At 40.6% G+C, this 17,933-nt stretch overlaps 1 protein-coding gene across 49 annotated transcripts in view; it reads right to left on the reverse strand.

Annotated features, from left to right (window-relative positions):
• POC1B (POC1 centriolar protein B) overlaps positions 1 to 17,933 on the reverse strand; it is a 168,040-nt gene that overhangs the window by 125,476 nt on the left and 24,631 nt on the right. For 45 of the 49 annotated variants that reach the window (XR_014083103.1, XR_014083099.1, XR_014083102.1 and 42 more), the window contains 2 exons: positions 15,241 to 15,412; positions 10,808 to 10,987 (listed from right to left, as the gene is read on the reverse strand). Coding sequence is in view for 30 of the 49 variants with exons in the window: in XM_081594107.1 (XP_081450233.1) it covers positions 10,808 to 10,987; positions 15,241 to 15,412 (352 nt within the window). In the remaining 19 variants the exon portion in view is untranslated. The remainder of the gene's footprint in view (positions 1 to 10,807; positions 10,988 to 15,240; positions 15,413 to 17,933) is intronic. The other 4 variants (XM_081594131.1, XM_081594130.1, XM_081594123.1 and 1 more) reach the window with 1 other exon arrangement.

Consider the following 17,933-nt stretch of genomic DNA (forward strand, 5'->3'; position numbering starts at 1 on the left):
ATAACACAATGAATGACATTAATAAACCATTAAAAAAGATCACAATATACTATATAGACTAACCAAGTTCCTCTTAACCTTTTATTCTTTTATTTAAATAATTTACTTTTATGGTATCTGTTCTAGGTCTGCACTGCTTTCAAGCCAAATATCTTATGCTTTTTTTTTTTAAAGTATTCTCTATTTCTGTCATTTTCTGATATTATCCATATGACCCAAGAGAGTCTCTATTACTCATCTTAACAACCCTGCAGTGAAGTTCTTTGTAAGAAAAGGACTGGTATCTTAAGAATTAAAATTTAATGCTATCATCAATAAGGGCTTCACTGGTGGCTCAGTCGGTAAAGAATCTGCCTGCAATGTGAGAGACCTGGGTTCAGTCCCTGGGTTGGGAAGACCCCCTGGAGAAGGAAATAACAACCGACTCCAGTATTCTTGCCTAGAGAATTCTATGTACAGAAGAGCCTGGTGGGCTACAAAATGTGTCCATGGGGTCACAAAATGTCGGACACGACTGAGTGACTAACTTTCTTTATCGTCAACAGGAGAACAGATTCCCCAAGCCTGTAACTTCCTGGATGAGGGGAGGCCAGAGAGCTTCAATAGACTGAAAATAGGACAACTCATTTATACAAAACTGAAGTTCCTTCATGGACACACCTACTATCCATACACCTCATTGAAAAACAAATGAGAAAACTCTCAGACATCTTGTTTACTGCTTTTATACTCTCTCTCCCTTTAAGATCCTTTCCAAGGTTGCTTTTCTGCCTTAAGTGCCTTTTTAGAATGGAGACAGAAGAGCAGAAGATCAAAAAGAAAGTGAAAACTATTAGGAAACTATGAATACTAATTTTGCTATAATACTTTAGCAATAACAAAACCCCAAAAAGACAGATTTAGGTCATAGACCAATTATGTTTCAATTTCATTTGTAGTTTCCCTCTTGGCCCAGATTACTATAAAAGTCATCAACTAAGTAAGGGTGTGGATTATAATTGAAAGCTTTTCTTTTCGTTCTCTCATCATCCCCTCCTCCCAACTCCTATTCTTAAGGCTGGCCTAAAAATAATTCTTCCTAACAGAAACTTTCAATCTAGAATTTATGAATTCACCATATTTTAAAAAGGACAGAGATGCATAATTAAATTCTATGTGAAATAGTCCTTAAAAATTCAAAGAAATAAACTTGCAAGGAAATATCTTCCACACTGGGCAGTTCAGCTTGATTTTATAATAACGTATTAATCTTTTCCTATAGAAAATATGTGAGGAAGATTCAAGTATGAATGACAGTATTATAGAAATGCTCCAAAGAGATGAAACTTATTTTGTATAGATTCTGGAGAAGAAAAACCTATTCAGTATCCCCATGAAAATAACCTTTGCATAAAATTATAAATAATTAATGCAAGAAATCAAAGTGTGTTTCTTAATATGCTATCTCTTTAAAAAATTACTTAATGTGAATATTTTAAATTTTATTTCTAAGAGATAACTCAGTTCTTACATTTTAAGAAAGCAATGATGAAAAATGTAATAAAATGGAAGGATTAGGTGAAAGCAAAGTACAAAGTACAAACTCACACTGACATTATTGGCCAAATACAACCACCGCCACCACTACCACCATCCTCATTTATCCTGCCAATATTAACTGAGCATCTATGTCCTAGAATGGTTCTCAACACTTTACTTATAACAACTCATTTACTTCTCAAAATAACCCTACCAAACAAGTGCTACTGCTGGCCTCAATTTACAGATGAATAAACCAGGGCACGCAAAGGAACAGGAACTGCCAGTCACACAGCCAGGAAGATTTGAACTAGAAGTCTGGCTCCAGAGCCAAACCGCTCAGCCACTCTGTTGAAAACTCTGGCAGAAAGGAAAGTTTCTCTTACTGGCCAAAGTAGAGCACAGGAAGTTCTGTGTGGCTTCTTTGTAACCACAGAAAGTTCTAAAGTGGAAGCAAACCACAAGGCCATGCTCTTAGGAGGCTAAGTGCCTGGGTTCTGCTTGACAGGCTGACCACCAAACTATCTTTTAATAAAAATCTATGTGTCTGCTGCCATGCCCCATCAGTGCCCTTGAGGAGTTTGTGGGAAAGATATTCATTCATTGACTCATTCAAATATTTACTGAACACCTGCAGGAACCAGGCACTGGGCACTGACCTGGGTTATAAGAATATTGTGGTGAATGAGACCAATAAGACCCCTGCTTTCAGGAGGCTTTCATTCTAGGTGGGAGGAAAGGCACACAAATAATATAATTTTAGATAATGGTAAGAAAAACTGTGGTGTTGGAGAAGACTCTTGAGAGTCCCTTGGACTGCAGGAGATCCAACCAGTCCATACTAAAGGAGATCAATCCTGGGTGTTCATTGGAAGGACTGATGTTGAAGCTGAAACTCCAATACTTTGGCCACCTCATGCGAAGAGTTGACTCATTGGAAAAGACCCTGATGCTGGGAAGGATTGGGGACAAGAGGAGAAGGGGACAACAGAGGATGAGATGGCTGGATGGCATCACCGACTCGATGGACATGGGTTTGGGTGTACTCAGGGAGTTGGTGATGGACAGGGAGGCCTGGCGTGCTGCGATTCATGGGGTCGCAAAAAGTCGGACATGAATGAGCGACTGAACTGAACTGAAGAAAAACGTTTTTAACAAAAAGGTGCCCATTAGTCACTAGAAGCTCCCCAGAACAAACCTGTGAATAAGGAAAAGAATGTTATCTTGACTAGCCAGAAATTCATCCCCAGCAGCCGGAAATTACAGCCTGGGAGAAATTTTCTCAGCGATAGAGAAATGAAGAGAATGTGAACTTCAGATAAGTGGCGAATGGAGGAGCTGGCTGGGATGAAAGGAGCCGGTGCAGAGCGGATGCTTCTATCTCCACCTTGGCAGGGCTGAGGTGGGGCTCAGGAACCTGCTCTGGACACTGTATTACAACCCCTGCATATACTCTCGGTAGCTTCATTTTGTCTCTCGTGTGTATGCTATCCCTCAGCCATGTCCAATTCTTTGCAGCCCCATGGACTACAGCCCACCAGGCTCCTCTGCCTGTGGAATTTTCCAGGCAAGAATACTGGAATGGGGTGCCATTTCCTTTTCCAGGGCATCTTCCCAACCTAAGGATCGAACCTGCATCTCTTGCATCATCTGCATTGGGAGGCGGATTCTTTATCACTAGTGCCACCTGGGAAGCTTTTTTGTCTTTGGAAGGGTTGAAAGTGACAATGGCGATTTGGCCTTCTCCTCCCTTATTTTTAATTAGATACATCAGAAATAGTTTAGCACCAATAAAAGAGGCTACTCTTTGCCCTGACTTTGATCACAAAATGACAGTCCTTTTTTTTTTTTTTTGTGAGGGTTCAAATAATACCTAACAGGGTTATTACTTTTAAGAATATTAGGAGGATATAAAATTTCTACCAAGACATTAACAAATTTTTAACTAATTCAGTACCACCCAACCACCTTTTAAAAGTTCCAGCAAGTGTGTCACCAAGATGGATATTAGTCAGTGGTGACTAATGCATCAGCAGATGTGAACTGTCTGTAAGGCATTTGAGAAGTTAACTACTTCTTATTCAATCCCTTAAAATGTACTTTGGAGAAAAGGAGGAAATTCTCGAGCTTTTTTCTAGAAAAACTGGTTCACATGTCCTTGAGAGTAGCCCAAGTTATATAACAGGAGTTCTTTAACTTTGAATCTATGAAGTTCCTAAAACTATATGTAAAACTGTAGTCCATAAGCACAGTGACTGAGTTATTTCTTCATTAGTGAGCCAAACAGATCCGTTAACCCTGAGAAGTTTTAAAGTGCATTCATAAGAAATCAAAATTCTCATTTGGATAATTCTTATCATTAGACTAAATATTCTATAAAAAACCACTATATACATACATGTATCAAATCACCACATTGTACACCTTACCCTTACACAAGGTTATATGTCATTATATCTTAATAAAGCTGAGGGGAAAAAAAACAAGGGCACACAATCTCCACGCCTGCCAGACACTTAGCTGCATGGAAGATGGGCTGAGCCTTCTGAGATGAGAGCTTGTGACTCAACTATCAGCCCTCCATGCAGGAGAAGGAAATAGTTTAATTTGAGAGTTAGACAAGCAACATTTAGGAATTAGTTATGGTCCCTGAGGACCAACCTGGACTTCACAGGCTGAAGGAGATTTACTAAGCATCCAGTATCAGCCACACCCAAGGCTCCAACTGCATGAGGGGTTAGAAAAAAAGAATTTAAAACAAGGGAGAATAGAAAGGAAATAGAGAAGAGAAGGAAAGAATGAAGAAAACATAGAAAGAAATATATTCTCAAAAACCAAACTTACATTTCTGGCCCTCAGGGTTGTGAGACCAAAGTAGGCATTGTTCCATGTCACTTAAGAAACAAATCATTAGTAAGTGGTACTCTGAAGCCAGCAGCTATTCAATAGGAGGGGAAAGCAGTAAAAAGCAGTGAAAATAAGTCTGCCCAGTCAGTACAGAGTCCTGAGTTTTAAGGCCATTTCTGCAGCTGCCCAGCTATGTAACCTTATGAAGCTCCTAGCCACCCGAGCCACTGTTTTCTGTCTGGATAATGAGAGAGTCTGAACTGCATTCAAGCCTAAAACTTTCATGTGGTGGTTTACTTGCTAAGTCAGGTCTGACTCTTGGAAAACTTTCATAGACTCATTAAAAAAAAAAAAAAATTGACAGCCTCAAAGTTTGCTTTGATGGGAGCTGGGGTTTACATACTGAAGGTGGAGTTCAAGGCAATAAGCAAAACATTTATGTTTTTTTAAGTGTTGGTCAGCATTAGAAGAGAAACCATCTGTTGATCACAGTAATAGAATTCATTCCTATAACTGCTGAGAGACAAAAAGCAGATGAAAGAGATGTAAAAAGATTTAGGTATACTGTGAAACATGTTAATTATTGTTGGATCCTTTACCATCTACACGTCCAGACTCCTCTCCTGGGATTTCCACCCTTAAGGAGAACTGCCTAGTAAGCGCTTCCTCTTGGATATCCAACAGGCACTCTGGCTGTGAACTTGTCCCAATCTGAACTCATCTTCCTCCCCAAACTCCAGTGTTTCTTTTCTCAGTAAATGATTTCTCAAGCCAGAAACCTAGGAGTCAAGCGTGATTCCTATGTCCTCCACTCACCGTCACAATCCAGCCCATCACCAGACCCTGCCCCTTCAGATACTAACAGGCCCTGCTGACGTTCCATTCTCCACAATCAAGAACGATCTGTAAATCTTTTTTTTTTTTTTTGATTAAAACCCTTTGGTGGTTTCACATTTTTCAAGGGAAAAACTGCCTCCAGGATCTGCCCTCCTGTCTCTTCATCATCACCTTACATTTCCTGGCACCACACCCCTCTTCTCTCTGTTCTTATCTCAGGTGTTCCCTCATATGCTGTTGCCTTTGCTTCAAACACTGTTCCCTACTCTTTATCTTGTTTCAAATACTGACTGTTTGTGAACCCATGGACTATACAGTCCACAGAATTCTCCAGGCCAGAATACTAGAGTGGGTAGCCGTTTCCTTCTCCAGGGGATCTTCCCAACCCAGGGATCGAACCCAGGTCTCTTGCATTGCAGGTGGATTCTTTACCATCTGAGCCACCAAGGAAGCCCTTTAAATACTTAAGAGGATTTAAATAAATTTAAATCCTTCAAGTCTCTGCTCAGGATCCTCCCCTAGTAGGTTTGCTCCCCAGTGTGTCTTAGAGTACTTCATAGTCACACAGCCAGTTATTCCATTTGCTTCCCTGCTGCTGCTGCTAAGTCGCTTCAGTCGTGTCCGACTCTGTGCGACCCCACAGACAGCAGCCCCCCAGGCTCCGCCATCCCTGGGATTCTCCAGGCAAGAATACTGGAGTGGGTTGCCATTTCCTTCTCCAGGGCATGCAAGGGAAATGTGAAAGGGAAGTTGCTCAGTCGTGTCTGATTCTTTGCGACCCCATGGACTATACAGTCCATGGAATTCTCCAGGCCAGAATACTCAGAGTGGGTAGCCTTTTCCTTCTCCAGGGGATCTTCCCAAACCAGGGATCGAACCCAGGTCTCCTGCATTGCAGGCAGATTCTTTACCAGCTGAGCCACAAGGGAAGCCCCTAGTACTGAGTATGCCCTTCAGTAAATAGGTAGAGCATTAAAAACTTTTCAACGGGATTGGGACTAACTTCATATTATGGTCAATGACACGACTGAGCAACTGAGCACACACACACACGGAGTCAGTGAAAGCTGATGTGTAAAACTTTTGTAACTAGTTGCACAACATGAATGTACTTAATGCCTCTGAACTATACACTTAAAAATTGGTTAAATGGTAAATTTTATACTATATATAGTTTACCCAAATACAGACAAGTCTTTGCAATTCAGAGGACCAAAGATCACTTGTTAACACAACCAAAAACTGAAAATTAAGGTCAGATTTTCCCCGTGAAAATTAATGCTAGAGAAACAATGTTGGAAAAGTTATTTCGTTGGCCTCTACTTATTTTTGACTGAGGATACCATAAAAAAACACAAGTTACCCCACAGCACACATTCTTTTTAAATATTGAACTTTTAGAAAAATTCTTCTGCCACTAAAAATAAGTATTTCTCATCTGCATATGTAGATATTTCAAACAATACACGTTTTCCACATTACTCACTAAAGACGAATTGCATGTTTAAAAAAGCTGGGAAATATAGTAAGTAAAAACAGCCCATAGCACCATCACTCAAACAAAATCATTTAATATTGTGTCTATGCAGGTACTTTATCTTTTGTTCATGTATAGATCTTTTATATTATAATCACGAGTTCTGAATATTGCCCCTTTTACCCCAAACACAAACATATTTTCAAGTCACTACTTACATATCTTCTTTTAATAGCTACATAATCATTTAAGCTTATTTAACCAGCTTTCTCTACTTGGAGAACTTGATTATTTCCAAATTCTCATCATTATAAATTACACTGAAAGCAGTATCTTTAAATACGGATTTTTTTTCTTTGAATAAGAATTTGAATAAATCTATTTAGGATAGATTTCCAGTTGTGAATTCACTGTAACAAGAACTCCTGATATATCTTATAAATGAATCTCTAAAAAGACTATACTAATTTCTATTTTTATAGCATGAATATATTTCCCAAGAGATAACATATCTTAAAAAAAAATTTCTGTGAATCAAGATGTATGACTGAAACAATAGTTAGCCTAGAAAACACAGCTATTCTTCTGTTCTTACACTAATGGGCACCACCTCTGTGCCACGTGGAGTGAGTCTGGGCTCCAGGGACAAATTCATAGTAAGTACTGGGCCCAGAAACAAGACATCAAATTTTAATTACTTAAGTCCACGACACACTTAAAATTCAAATACTTAAGGGAGAAATAATTGCTCTGTTGACCCTCTGCTGCTGCTGCTAAGTCGCTTCAGTCGTGTCTGAATCTGTGCGACCCCATAGATGGCAGCCCACCAGGCTCCCCTGTCCCTGGGATTCTCCAGGCAAGAACACTGGAGTGGGTTGCCATTTCCTTCTCCAATGCATGAAAGTGAAAAGTGAAAGTGAAGTTGCTCAGTTGTGTCCGACTCTTCACGACCCCATGGACTGCAGCCTACCAGGCTCCTCTGTCCATGGGATTTTCCAGGCAAGAGTACTGGAGTGGGGTGCCATTGCCTTCTCTGCTGTTGACCCTCTACATTCATTTAAATATACTGTCAATGCATTGAAAGGAAAAGCAGTATCACTTAGACTATTTCTAATGTTAAGCAGTTTAATTCATCTGTAATTTTTGTAAATGTGTGGTGTGTAATACAGATCTAACTTTAAATTTTTCCAAATAGAAATCTAATTATCTGAACTACATACAATTATTTTAATATATTAAATAACTACTTAATATTATCTTAATATTTTAACAGCTATTCATCTACTTCACCACTGATTGGAAATACCATCTTTTTCAGAAAACATATGCGGATCTGCACCTGAACTTTCTATGACCCATTTTCCTAATCTGGTACCATGATTGTCTTATTTTAATTTCTACAGGTTTATACTGTGTTCTAGGAGCCAGTTACACAAGCTTCTTTTGATTTTTTCTGGTCATTCTTTTCTTGGTTATTTTTGGACATTTAATTCATACATACGAATCTTGAAATTGGCTTTTAAGTTTCCACTAAATTCCTTTGGCAAAGCTTCCCATTCTGAATAAGGGTAGTAATGATTATCAGACTTACTCCCTTACTATAAAAAATCATACAACTCAGCAAAATATATGAAGCGATTGTTTTTAGGCACTGGATGAGAGACAGAACAGAGTTGTGAAACTTGAGAGATAGAAAACAAATGAGGTAAGCACCAACTGCATCCCAAGTTTCTACCTGGGAGTATTTTTCAGACATGATTTAAGGACGCAGAGCCCAGGGAAACAGCTGCAGTCTCACTGGGCAGACAAACAGCAATTAGAATTCAGAACTGCTGAAGGGCTGGAATTTTGAGGGCAGAATTGATTAAGAGGACCCGTGAAGAGCAGAAATACCTCCAAATCTGCCCGAGTCTTGAGTCTTTGATCAAATACAAACCTGACAGGGCTCAGGACAAGAAGGATTGGAAGAGAACAACAGAGACTGTGAGGCAAACAAAGATTCCTGAGGTTACACAGTACCGAGGCATGTCCAAGTTCTGAACAGATCTGGCTGAACACTCCAGGCATTCAGTGGAGGCCCTAGAAAGGCCACTAGTACTGAAGTCCAAGAGTAAAGGTCACTCTAGATCCACCCTGAAAAGTCTAAATCCAACACAATCTAGCTAGGCTAGCAAAAAGGTAACAGCTTACCAAAACAAAACTCAACACTTTTTAGAAGATGATAGAGTAACTCATACTCTCAAACATTTAGCCATGTTTCAGCATACAGTAAAAAATTTTTTAAATATAAACAAGCAAAAATTTTGACTCGGATATGACATAAATATTGGAATTAACAGACAAGGACTTTAGAACTATTATAAATTATGTTCAAGAATTTAAAGGAAACGATGAGCATAATGAGAAAACAAATGGAAAATCTCAGAGAAATGGATAAGCTTATAGTACATTGGACATGACAAGGAAAAAATACCACTGAACTTGAAAATAGGCCAATAGAAACAATGCAAATTGAAGCACAAAGAGAACATAAGTTTGAGAAAATGAACAAAGCCCCAAAAAATGATGGCAGTTTATTGTAAGTCTCCATAAAGGATAATGATGCTGAAAATGAAGGCAGTGTTGGGGCTGGAGATACAACAGATATTATGAGTGCACATGACTGTATGCAAGGACCACTCCCGCTTTTCCAAACTCTGCTTCACTATCACTTCCTATGGAAAGTGCCTTTTAAAAAAAGAGTGAAAGGAAATGTTTTAAGGCTCATGTCTCTGTCTCCCTCTTCCTCTCCTCCCCTTCCCTTACTAATAATTCCAGGTATGGTTTTATCCTGAAACTACACCTTGTAATTAGACAGCAATTTCTGTCTTCCTGTCACAGCTCCACTCTCCTCTGAAAGAATCAGCATTGTTCTCAAATAAGTATTTTGAGCATGGTGTCCCTCAGCAGTACAGGTTCAAATAAGACTTGGACCATCTCATGCCAGCCCTCTAAATGCAAAGTCATGCCAGTAGAACAGATCAATCAACAAAAAAGAGCTCAGATCACACTTTAAATAAGGAATTTAAAACAAAAGTGCTTCCTTCCCAGGCCAATTTCGATAAGGAAAGGAGATATATATTTTAAGTATTGTAACAGTACGTCTTAGGAATAGAGGGCTCCCTGGCTGTTAGCAGATGCTAATAACACTTACAATAGCACTTGTCCCAATAGACTGTTGCAAAAGGTTATGGAGTCATTCTTGGTTCCTCTCTTTTTCATCCCATCCAATAAAACAGCAAGTACTTTTGGTTGTAACTTAACTACAGTAGACCCTTGAACAACATGGTGGTTAGGGGCACCAACCCTCTGCACAGTGAAAAATCCATGTGGAATTTAGTTTACCCTAGGAATCCAAGGTTCCTCCATATTCACAGTTCTGCATCTGTGGATTTAACCGACTACCCCTGCGGCTATCCAACCACGCCTCAAAATCTCCACAGCCACCACCGTGGACCAAACCAGGATGAGAACAAGTGCAATAGCCCATACTTCCCAGCTCTGTCCTGACTTTTGATGGTCTACTCTCCACATGGTGGTCAGGGAGATCCCATTAAACTGTAAGTCAGAGCGATGAACAGGCTCCAATGGCTCATCTACTCAGCCTGTCCATCAGGGCTATTCCTCCACTCTCCCACACCCCCCTGCCTTCTTGCTCTTCCTCACATGGCCACTCAGCTCCACCAGAGGGCTTTCATTCTTGTTTCTTCTATGTGGAACATTCCTTTCCCAAACATCTTCAATCCTCACTCCCTGCCCTCAGGTCACCCTCTCTGGGAGCAGTCACTGAACACCCAGTTTAAACCAGCAGCTCTGTTTTTCTCCATAGCACTTACCACCATCTGACCCATCGAGTTTCCTATTTGCTTATTCTGTCTCCCCTCCCCAGAATATAAGCTTCATGAGAGCAGCAGTTTTTGACCATTTTGTTTATTATTATTCCTGGCATACAATAAACATTTGATGAATGAATAAATAAACAAATGAATGAATTTGCCCTCAATCCCTTTTTCTGGGATTTGGGGGTAAAATACAGATGATGGCAGGAAAAAAAAATATAGAAAACTTAGGGTGAAATTCTGTACTTACTTGGCACAGCGAACCCAGTGTGTGTGTCGGTACAAGGAATATAAGAAGCGCTGGCGATACATGTTCCATACTTTGATAGATTTGTCTTCAGAAGCTGTGGCAAGAAACTGGCCATCGGCTGAAAAGTCCACACTTCGAACTGGAGCTGTGTGAGCTTTAAATTCAGAGGATTTCCCTCTCCTGGAAATAAATAGTTTAATATTTATAACGTGATTTAATTATAATCAAGATCTCATCAGTATACAGACTTTGAAACGTATACAGTAGTTTAACTCGTAAAAACTGACAAAAAGTGTGGAAAGGCTGTTTTGTACTGTACTCTGCATCAGAACTGTTTAAGCTGGTTTTGTTCACTGAAGTCACAGCTGCTACTTAACAAGAGAGAGACCCCGATGGTCACGACCTGGAAATTCATTTGCTGGTTTTGTTTTAACGGGAAGCTAGGAAATAATATTTTGAACAAATCTCTACCATGTATTTTAAGTTTCTGTTGTTCCTCTAGAGACCGCAATATACAGTTTAAATAAACTGCAACCTAGCAAAGCTAAGATTCATTAAATAAGGAGCTCTAAGGTAGTGTTTTCAAACTTTCACATGGAAGTTGTGTGGGCTGGCAGTCTGGGTTGGGAAGGAGGAAATGTCCTCCGTGTCATTTACCTTGACAAAGAATGTCCCTGGGTGACTTGACTCTCCTGTTTTGACCCATCAGCAATGGGAACTGAGACCCCTGGGGTGTACGTAAGACCTTGCTCTTCTCTGAGCCCAATCTTACATTTATGAGCAAAACAAAAGATAAATGATAATAACATACTTCGGGTCTCAACACCTTGAAATTTCAGATACCTTCTTTCTTTTTCTTGGCTAGGGTGCGGAAAAGAGAATAGGGAAAAAAAAAAAAAAGACGATGGAAATAATGTGTGGCATTTAAGGAGAAGTAGCAGGAAAACTACTGAAATAATTCGGGGCAGGCTGGTAGATGGAACTGGAGTTAAATGGTGACATTCGGGAAATGCTACTTTGTGCTAGCATTTCCACTTTCCCAAGGTACTTTCACTTTATACCACATTTAGACTTAGCAATTTTTTCCATTCAGAAAGTCACATTTATACAGGTGATGTCATATGGGAAAAACAGACACAAGTGTGTTAAAAAGATTAGGCAGCAGAAGTGGCAGAAGCAGCCTAGAAGTTACACCCAGCTCCTCCTCTTTCCCAGGATCCGAGGGGTCAGCAGACCTATTTAGTGACCGCGAGATCGCCATCCCTCCTAAATGTCTTCTGAATCCCTTCTCTTCTTTGCATCCCAGCTGTGCTCGTATTAAGGTAGATATACACACCCTCTGTATCCTTCACCTAGTTTACTGCAAAAGCCTCTTAACTGGTCTCCCCGCTCTAATCTTTTATCCCCCTCCAGTCACCTACATACTGTGTTTATAGACTTGCTAAATGTGTGATTCTAAGCATGTAAATCCCAGTGTAAATGTATCATAGGCTGCTCTCCAAGAAAAAGTACAATGCCAAAGCTCTTTGGCAAGACCTCCTGCCACTGCACTGACCTTTGTACCTTTAAGACGGCCACATCGCCTCAAACACGCCTCTGGCTTTGTTCTTGCTGCTTTCTTAGCCTGATTGCTTCCTCTTTCCCCTCCTTTCACCAACCCAGATAGGCTTACTTGTTCCCTATCTGCTGTGTCTATTTTGCTTATCATATTATACAGTAATTTTTGTTATAAAATAGACCTGCTTCTCTATTAGGCAGTGATTTTTCTGAGGACAGGAATCATGACTTACTTATCTCTAAAAGACCAGCATCTAGCACAATGTCAGGCATGTAAAAAGAGCTCAATATGCTTTGTCGAATTCTGCTGGGAAGAGTCTATACTTAATGGTTCTTAGATACCTCCTGGCTTTCCCTTCCAGTGGTCTGTAGAAGGCAGAGGCGACTGGGCCATAAATCTCCATCACCTGATTTGTGGTATTTCACCACGGATAATTAAAATAATATAGGAGGGAGCATTCAGGGACTAGTCCAGTGAGGTTTCAAGGGAATGTTCTATGAGCAGAAGTCAGGAGGACAGCATGGGCTGATTTTCAGTATAAAGCCTATTGTAAACAAAGCAAAGACTTGGCATCTAATGTGACCAGGAAGCCAAGGATAGTCGGTATCATCAAAATCTGCCTCGATCTTTATTGGGCCCTCCACACTTCAAGAAGTCTATCCTGTCTGCCTTCTTTCTAACAGCTCCTCCTCTTGGCAATAGGCAGGCCCAACTGATGGATCCAGATCCGGTCCCAACAGGACGTATGTAAGAACCCGAGATAAGAGTGCCTGGTGTTTGTTGTGCTGGCGCTTAGCTGGTTTCTAGGTCCTCACCTACCTTAACAGAGTCTTTCCACCTCCCACACAGGTACCTGTCCTTTCTGCCAGAATTCTCTTGACTGCCCACCGTGACCAACGGCAGCCAGACCTGCCTCCCAGCTTGCTCCTGCTCTTCTTTCTCAGCCTTCCGATCACCAGCTGTGGTGTTGGTCTGCTCACCTGGCGGCCCACAGCTCCTCTCTCCCCCAAGCACACACACCGCCCTTCCCCACCGGTGGCAGAATCCACCAATTCCTCCTCCTTCGAATCGCGAGTAGTCAGGCTACTGTTGTGACTGACTTTGACCAACAGGATGTGGCAGAAGGCACACTGTGCAGGTTCCAGGCCCAGCCTTTAAGAAGTCTAGCAGCTTCGGCTTCGATTATCCTAGATTGTCCTGCAGCTTCCATGCTGTAAGGAAGTCCTTTGATGCTGCCACAGAAAGGGCATGTGCAGGACAAAGGTGCCCAGCCAATAGCCAACACCAAGGCCACCAGCATCTGAGGGAGGCACTGGACCTGCCAGCCCAGCTGCCAGTGTAATGAAGCTGCGTAACAGCCCACATTAATGGGGCAGTGGGATAAATCGTCCAGACAGCCCCTAAAACTGGGAGAAATTATAGTTACTGTCTTAAGCTACTAAGTTTGGGGACTGTTATGCAGCAACAGATAACTGGCTCATCAGTTTCCTTCTCATTGCCATGATCCACTGCTGCCCTGGCCTGCTGAGATATGATTTAGGAAGAGGAACTAGACACATCTACACAAGCCTAATTGTGGTGCTTAGATTAGGCAGTGAAAATTAATGATTCCATGTGCTTTTAGCTCACCTACCCAGTGGTTTACTCACTGAGCTTTCCCCAAAATAGCAATGGGAGACGGAGGCTGTGCTGAAAACAGCAAACCACTAGTCCTAAATTCTCAAAGTCAAGGCTTTTAAAAATGCTTTCCCTTTTAGACCCTGAGCCAGTCTCTCTTCCTTACAATTCCCTCTTACACTGCTATCTGTAGTGTCAGAACACGTCAACATGTCATTTCTCAGTAGTGTTTGCAGCCTTGAGATAATGTTCAGATTTCTCAGTTTGGAGTTTCCTTTGGGCGGTGGCAGGGAAAAAAGTGCCCACTGGCAGGGGAATGCTTCAGGAACTTTCATTTACTTGGGAGTGCCTGAGCCCATTCAGGCACGAACCACAGATCAAATCCCGCCCTGACAGAGTGAAGGAAAACATTTCTTATTATCTGAAAAGAAGTGATCTGATATGTACATATTCCAGAAAAAAAGAGGGTGGACAGATGAAACAAGACTGACAGAACATTGAAGAACTACTGAATCTGGTGGATGGTTATGGTGGGGAGCTGTCATGCTATCTACTCTATTTTCATAGATGTTTGAAATCTATATAATTAAGAGTTTAAAAACTTTTAAAATAGTCAAGGCTCAATAACTGCTTAAAATAGATGGACTATCAGCTAGGGTTTGAAAAGGTAGTAGGTTGAAAGTGAAAGTGTTAATCGCTCTGTCATGTCAGACTCTTTACAACCCTGTGGACTGCAGCCCACCAGGCTCCTCTGTCCATGGAATTTTCCAGGCAAGAATACTGGAGGTGTTGCCATTCCCTTCTCCAGGGGATCTTACCGACCCAGGGATCAAACCCGGGTCTCCTGTACTGCAGACAGATTCTTTATCATCTGAGTCACCATAAACTGTAAAATCTTAGTTAGGCAGTCCGATGTGTATCCCTCTGAGGAGATGATCTAAAGCTTACATGAGATTTATAAAGGGATTGATAACCATCACCCTCCCTAACCACCTCTCCCACAAAAACACTTAAGACATTATTAAGCATATTTCCATGGTTAGAAATAGTTTTCAAATAGAAGACACAATTATGAGTTCAAGATGAGGAAAAAATGGTATGAAATAATTTTACCACGGCAGTATGCCTCGTTTGTGACTTAGATTAAAGATGTACAGGTATTTGGGGGGTTAGGCAATCCAAGAGGGGCACAATGCACAGCTCAATCCCAGTTATCTTTTACATTTCTAAACCCACAGCAGAGCAGGTGTTCTCTTACTTATCAGGGATCCAGAGTCTAATGGTCCTGTCTCGTGAAGCTGATGCCAGTAAGTTTCCAAATGGAGAAAACTGCACGCTGGTGACAACGTCCTTGTGACCCACGTATCTGAAAGCTCTAGCTTGTGGCCTGAAACTCCATAGCATGAGAAATGTATCCCAAGAACCGGTAACTATTAAGAAATAGAAGAACAAAACCATTGTGTGTTAAAATGCAAACATAGGCATGTCTCATTACAATGGGAGGGGTATCTAATAACAAGACGTCCAGGTAACAGAAGGCTGGAGGAGGCACGACAGATCAGGTAATGGCAAAAATATTTTGAAAAGAAACCCAAAGCCACATCACTAATATGCAAGCGTGGCTGTGTCCTATGTAGCCACACAGCAGGATTAGTGGCCCCTGTATTTGGTTAGAACTCAATGACTATTTACTAAAAGAAGGCAGCTCAGTACAACAGAGACACAGGACTGGGGGTCAGTTCTGTCTCTCTCAGGGTGACTGAGAAAGTAACTTAATCTCTGTGTCATAAGCACTGCATGCTTCTCCTGAGAGGGCTGGAGGGGATGATTTTTTTCAACTGTTCATGTGGAGATAATTTCACAGTTGCAGAACAGTTATATTAATAGTATAATGAACATTAATGTACTTTTTACCAGATCCACCTGTTGTTACTATTTTGCCCTATTTGGTTTATAATTTGCTTGTGCACTCACTCTCTTTCTGTACACAAGCATGCATGTGCACACACATGCGCACGCACGCGCGCACACACACACAATTTTTTTTCCAAAGCCATTTTGGGGTAAGTAAATCCATCACCATGGCACCTTTATTCCTAAATACTTAAGTGCATATTTCTAAGAATAAAGCTATTCTTCTACATATCAATAACACTCCAATCATCTTCAGAAAATTTATCAGTGACAGTACTTTAACCGACCAAATGTTTTCCAGTTTTGTTAACTATGACCAGTAATGTCTTTTATAGCTAGATAAGGTAAGCTTAAAACACACTTTGTGCTCTGTTATGACATCCTACAATTAATAAAAGAATCATGTGTTTCAGACATTACCTTAAGGCTTTAAGAAAAGGAAAACAAATGGAATCAATAGTGGAAATAAATGCCTTTGATCAAGAAGTAAACAAATGAAAGATAGATCTAACTCTTGCCACAAAACCAAATGTTATATATGCACTGAAGTGAAGTGAAGTGAAAGTTGCTCAGTCGTGTCCGACTCTTTGAGACCCCATGGACTATAAAATCCATGGAATTCTCCAGGCCAGAATACTGCAGTGGGTAGCCATTCCCTTCTCCAGGGGAATCTTCCCAACTCAGGGATTGAACCCAGGTCTCCCATATTGCAGGCAGATTCTTTACCAACTGAGCCACCAGGGAAGCCCATTATATATGCCTGTAGCCCGAAAACAGCCCCAGTGAGAGAAACCAGGTCAGTGAAAATCTTTAAGCTTATATTATAGAATGTTTAGGAAAAAATACCTTGAAACACAATTAGTATTACTGTTGGAAGAGAAAATAAAGTCTCTGAAGCTCTGAAAAGCTTCTAAATTCTTCAGCCATAGATAAAATTCATTTGAACTTGGTCTATGCACTGTAAAATAGTTAAAGTGAGTTTATAAGCTACATACTATCCTCTTTTTTTCCTTAAAGTACAAAAGCTGATGTTCCATCACAATTCATCAAATTATTAAATACAAGGTTCAAATTATTTGGGGCTAATGTGACAAAACAGGGAAAACCATGAATTATCATATGTGTTATATTTAGGAATCAAGTTCTAAGGTATTATGCTACAAACAAGAGCTACAAAAGGAAATAAAACACAATTTCTTGGAACTGCAATAGAGTAGGAGATAGTTCATCAGTAATATCATACATATTCAGAGGACTTTTATATATTATTTATTCTTTTTTCTTCCAGTTATGAGATATACATCATAAAATGATTACCGCAATAGATTTAGCGAACATCTATCATCTCATAATTCTTATTAAATAAATAGAAAAAACATTTTTCCCTTGTGATAAGAACTCTTAGGATTTACTCTCTCAGCCATTTTCATATATAGCATACAGCAGTGCTAATTAATGTTATACATTACATCTCTTGTACTTATAACAGAAGCTTATACCTTTTTCCCATTCTTAATGTTATACGGAGTGGTGAGTGGTTCTGTTTAAGGAAAGAATATCCCCATTTGAGCAGAGACTTGAGTGAAATGAGGAATGATTCAGGCTAAGACACGAAGAAAGAGCACTCTAGGCAGGACTCCACCTGTAAGGGCCTGAGACCGCAATGAACTTGGCAGCCTGAGGAACAGCGAGGAGGCCAGCATGTCCGCCAGGACAGCGAGAAAAAAACAACAGGGATGGAAGCCCAGAAGGAAGCAGATGCCAGCAAGGAGCCACGCGAGAGGTGTGTATTTAGTTCTAAGCCACTGAAGGATTCTGAACAGGGGTATATTGTGATCTGATTTAAGAAAACTGCCATTTTGACAGTGAGAAAAGGATGGGCTAGCCAACAATAATGGTGGGTCAACTGGGTAGTCACAATGAGAAAAACAATGAGTCTTGTATATTTTATACTATGAAGTGAAGTGAAGTCGTTCAGCCTTGTTCGACTCTTTGCGACCCCATGAACTGTAGCCTACCAGACTCCTCCATCCAAGG

This window comes from Giraffa tippelskirchi, chromosome 4, assembly GCF_054371585.1.
Source record: "Giraffa tippelskirchi isolate mGirTip1 chromosome 4, T2T-mGirTip1v1.2.pri, whole genome shotgun sequence".
Taxonomy (NCBI): Eukaryota; Metazoa; Chordata; class Mammalia; order Artiodactyla; family Giraffidae; genus Giraffa; species Giraffa tippelskirchi.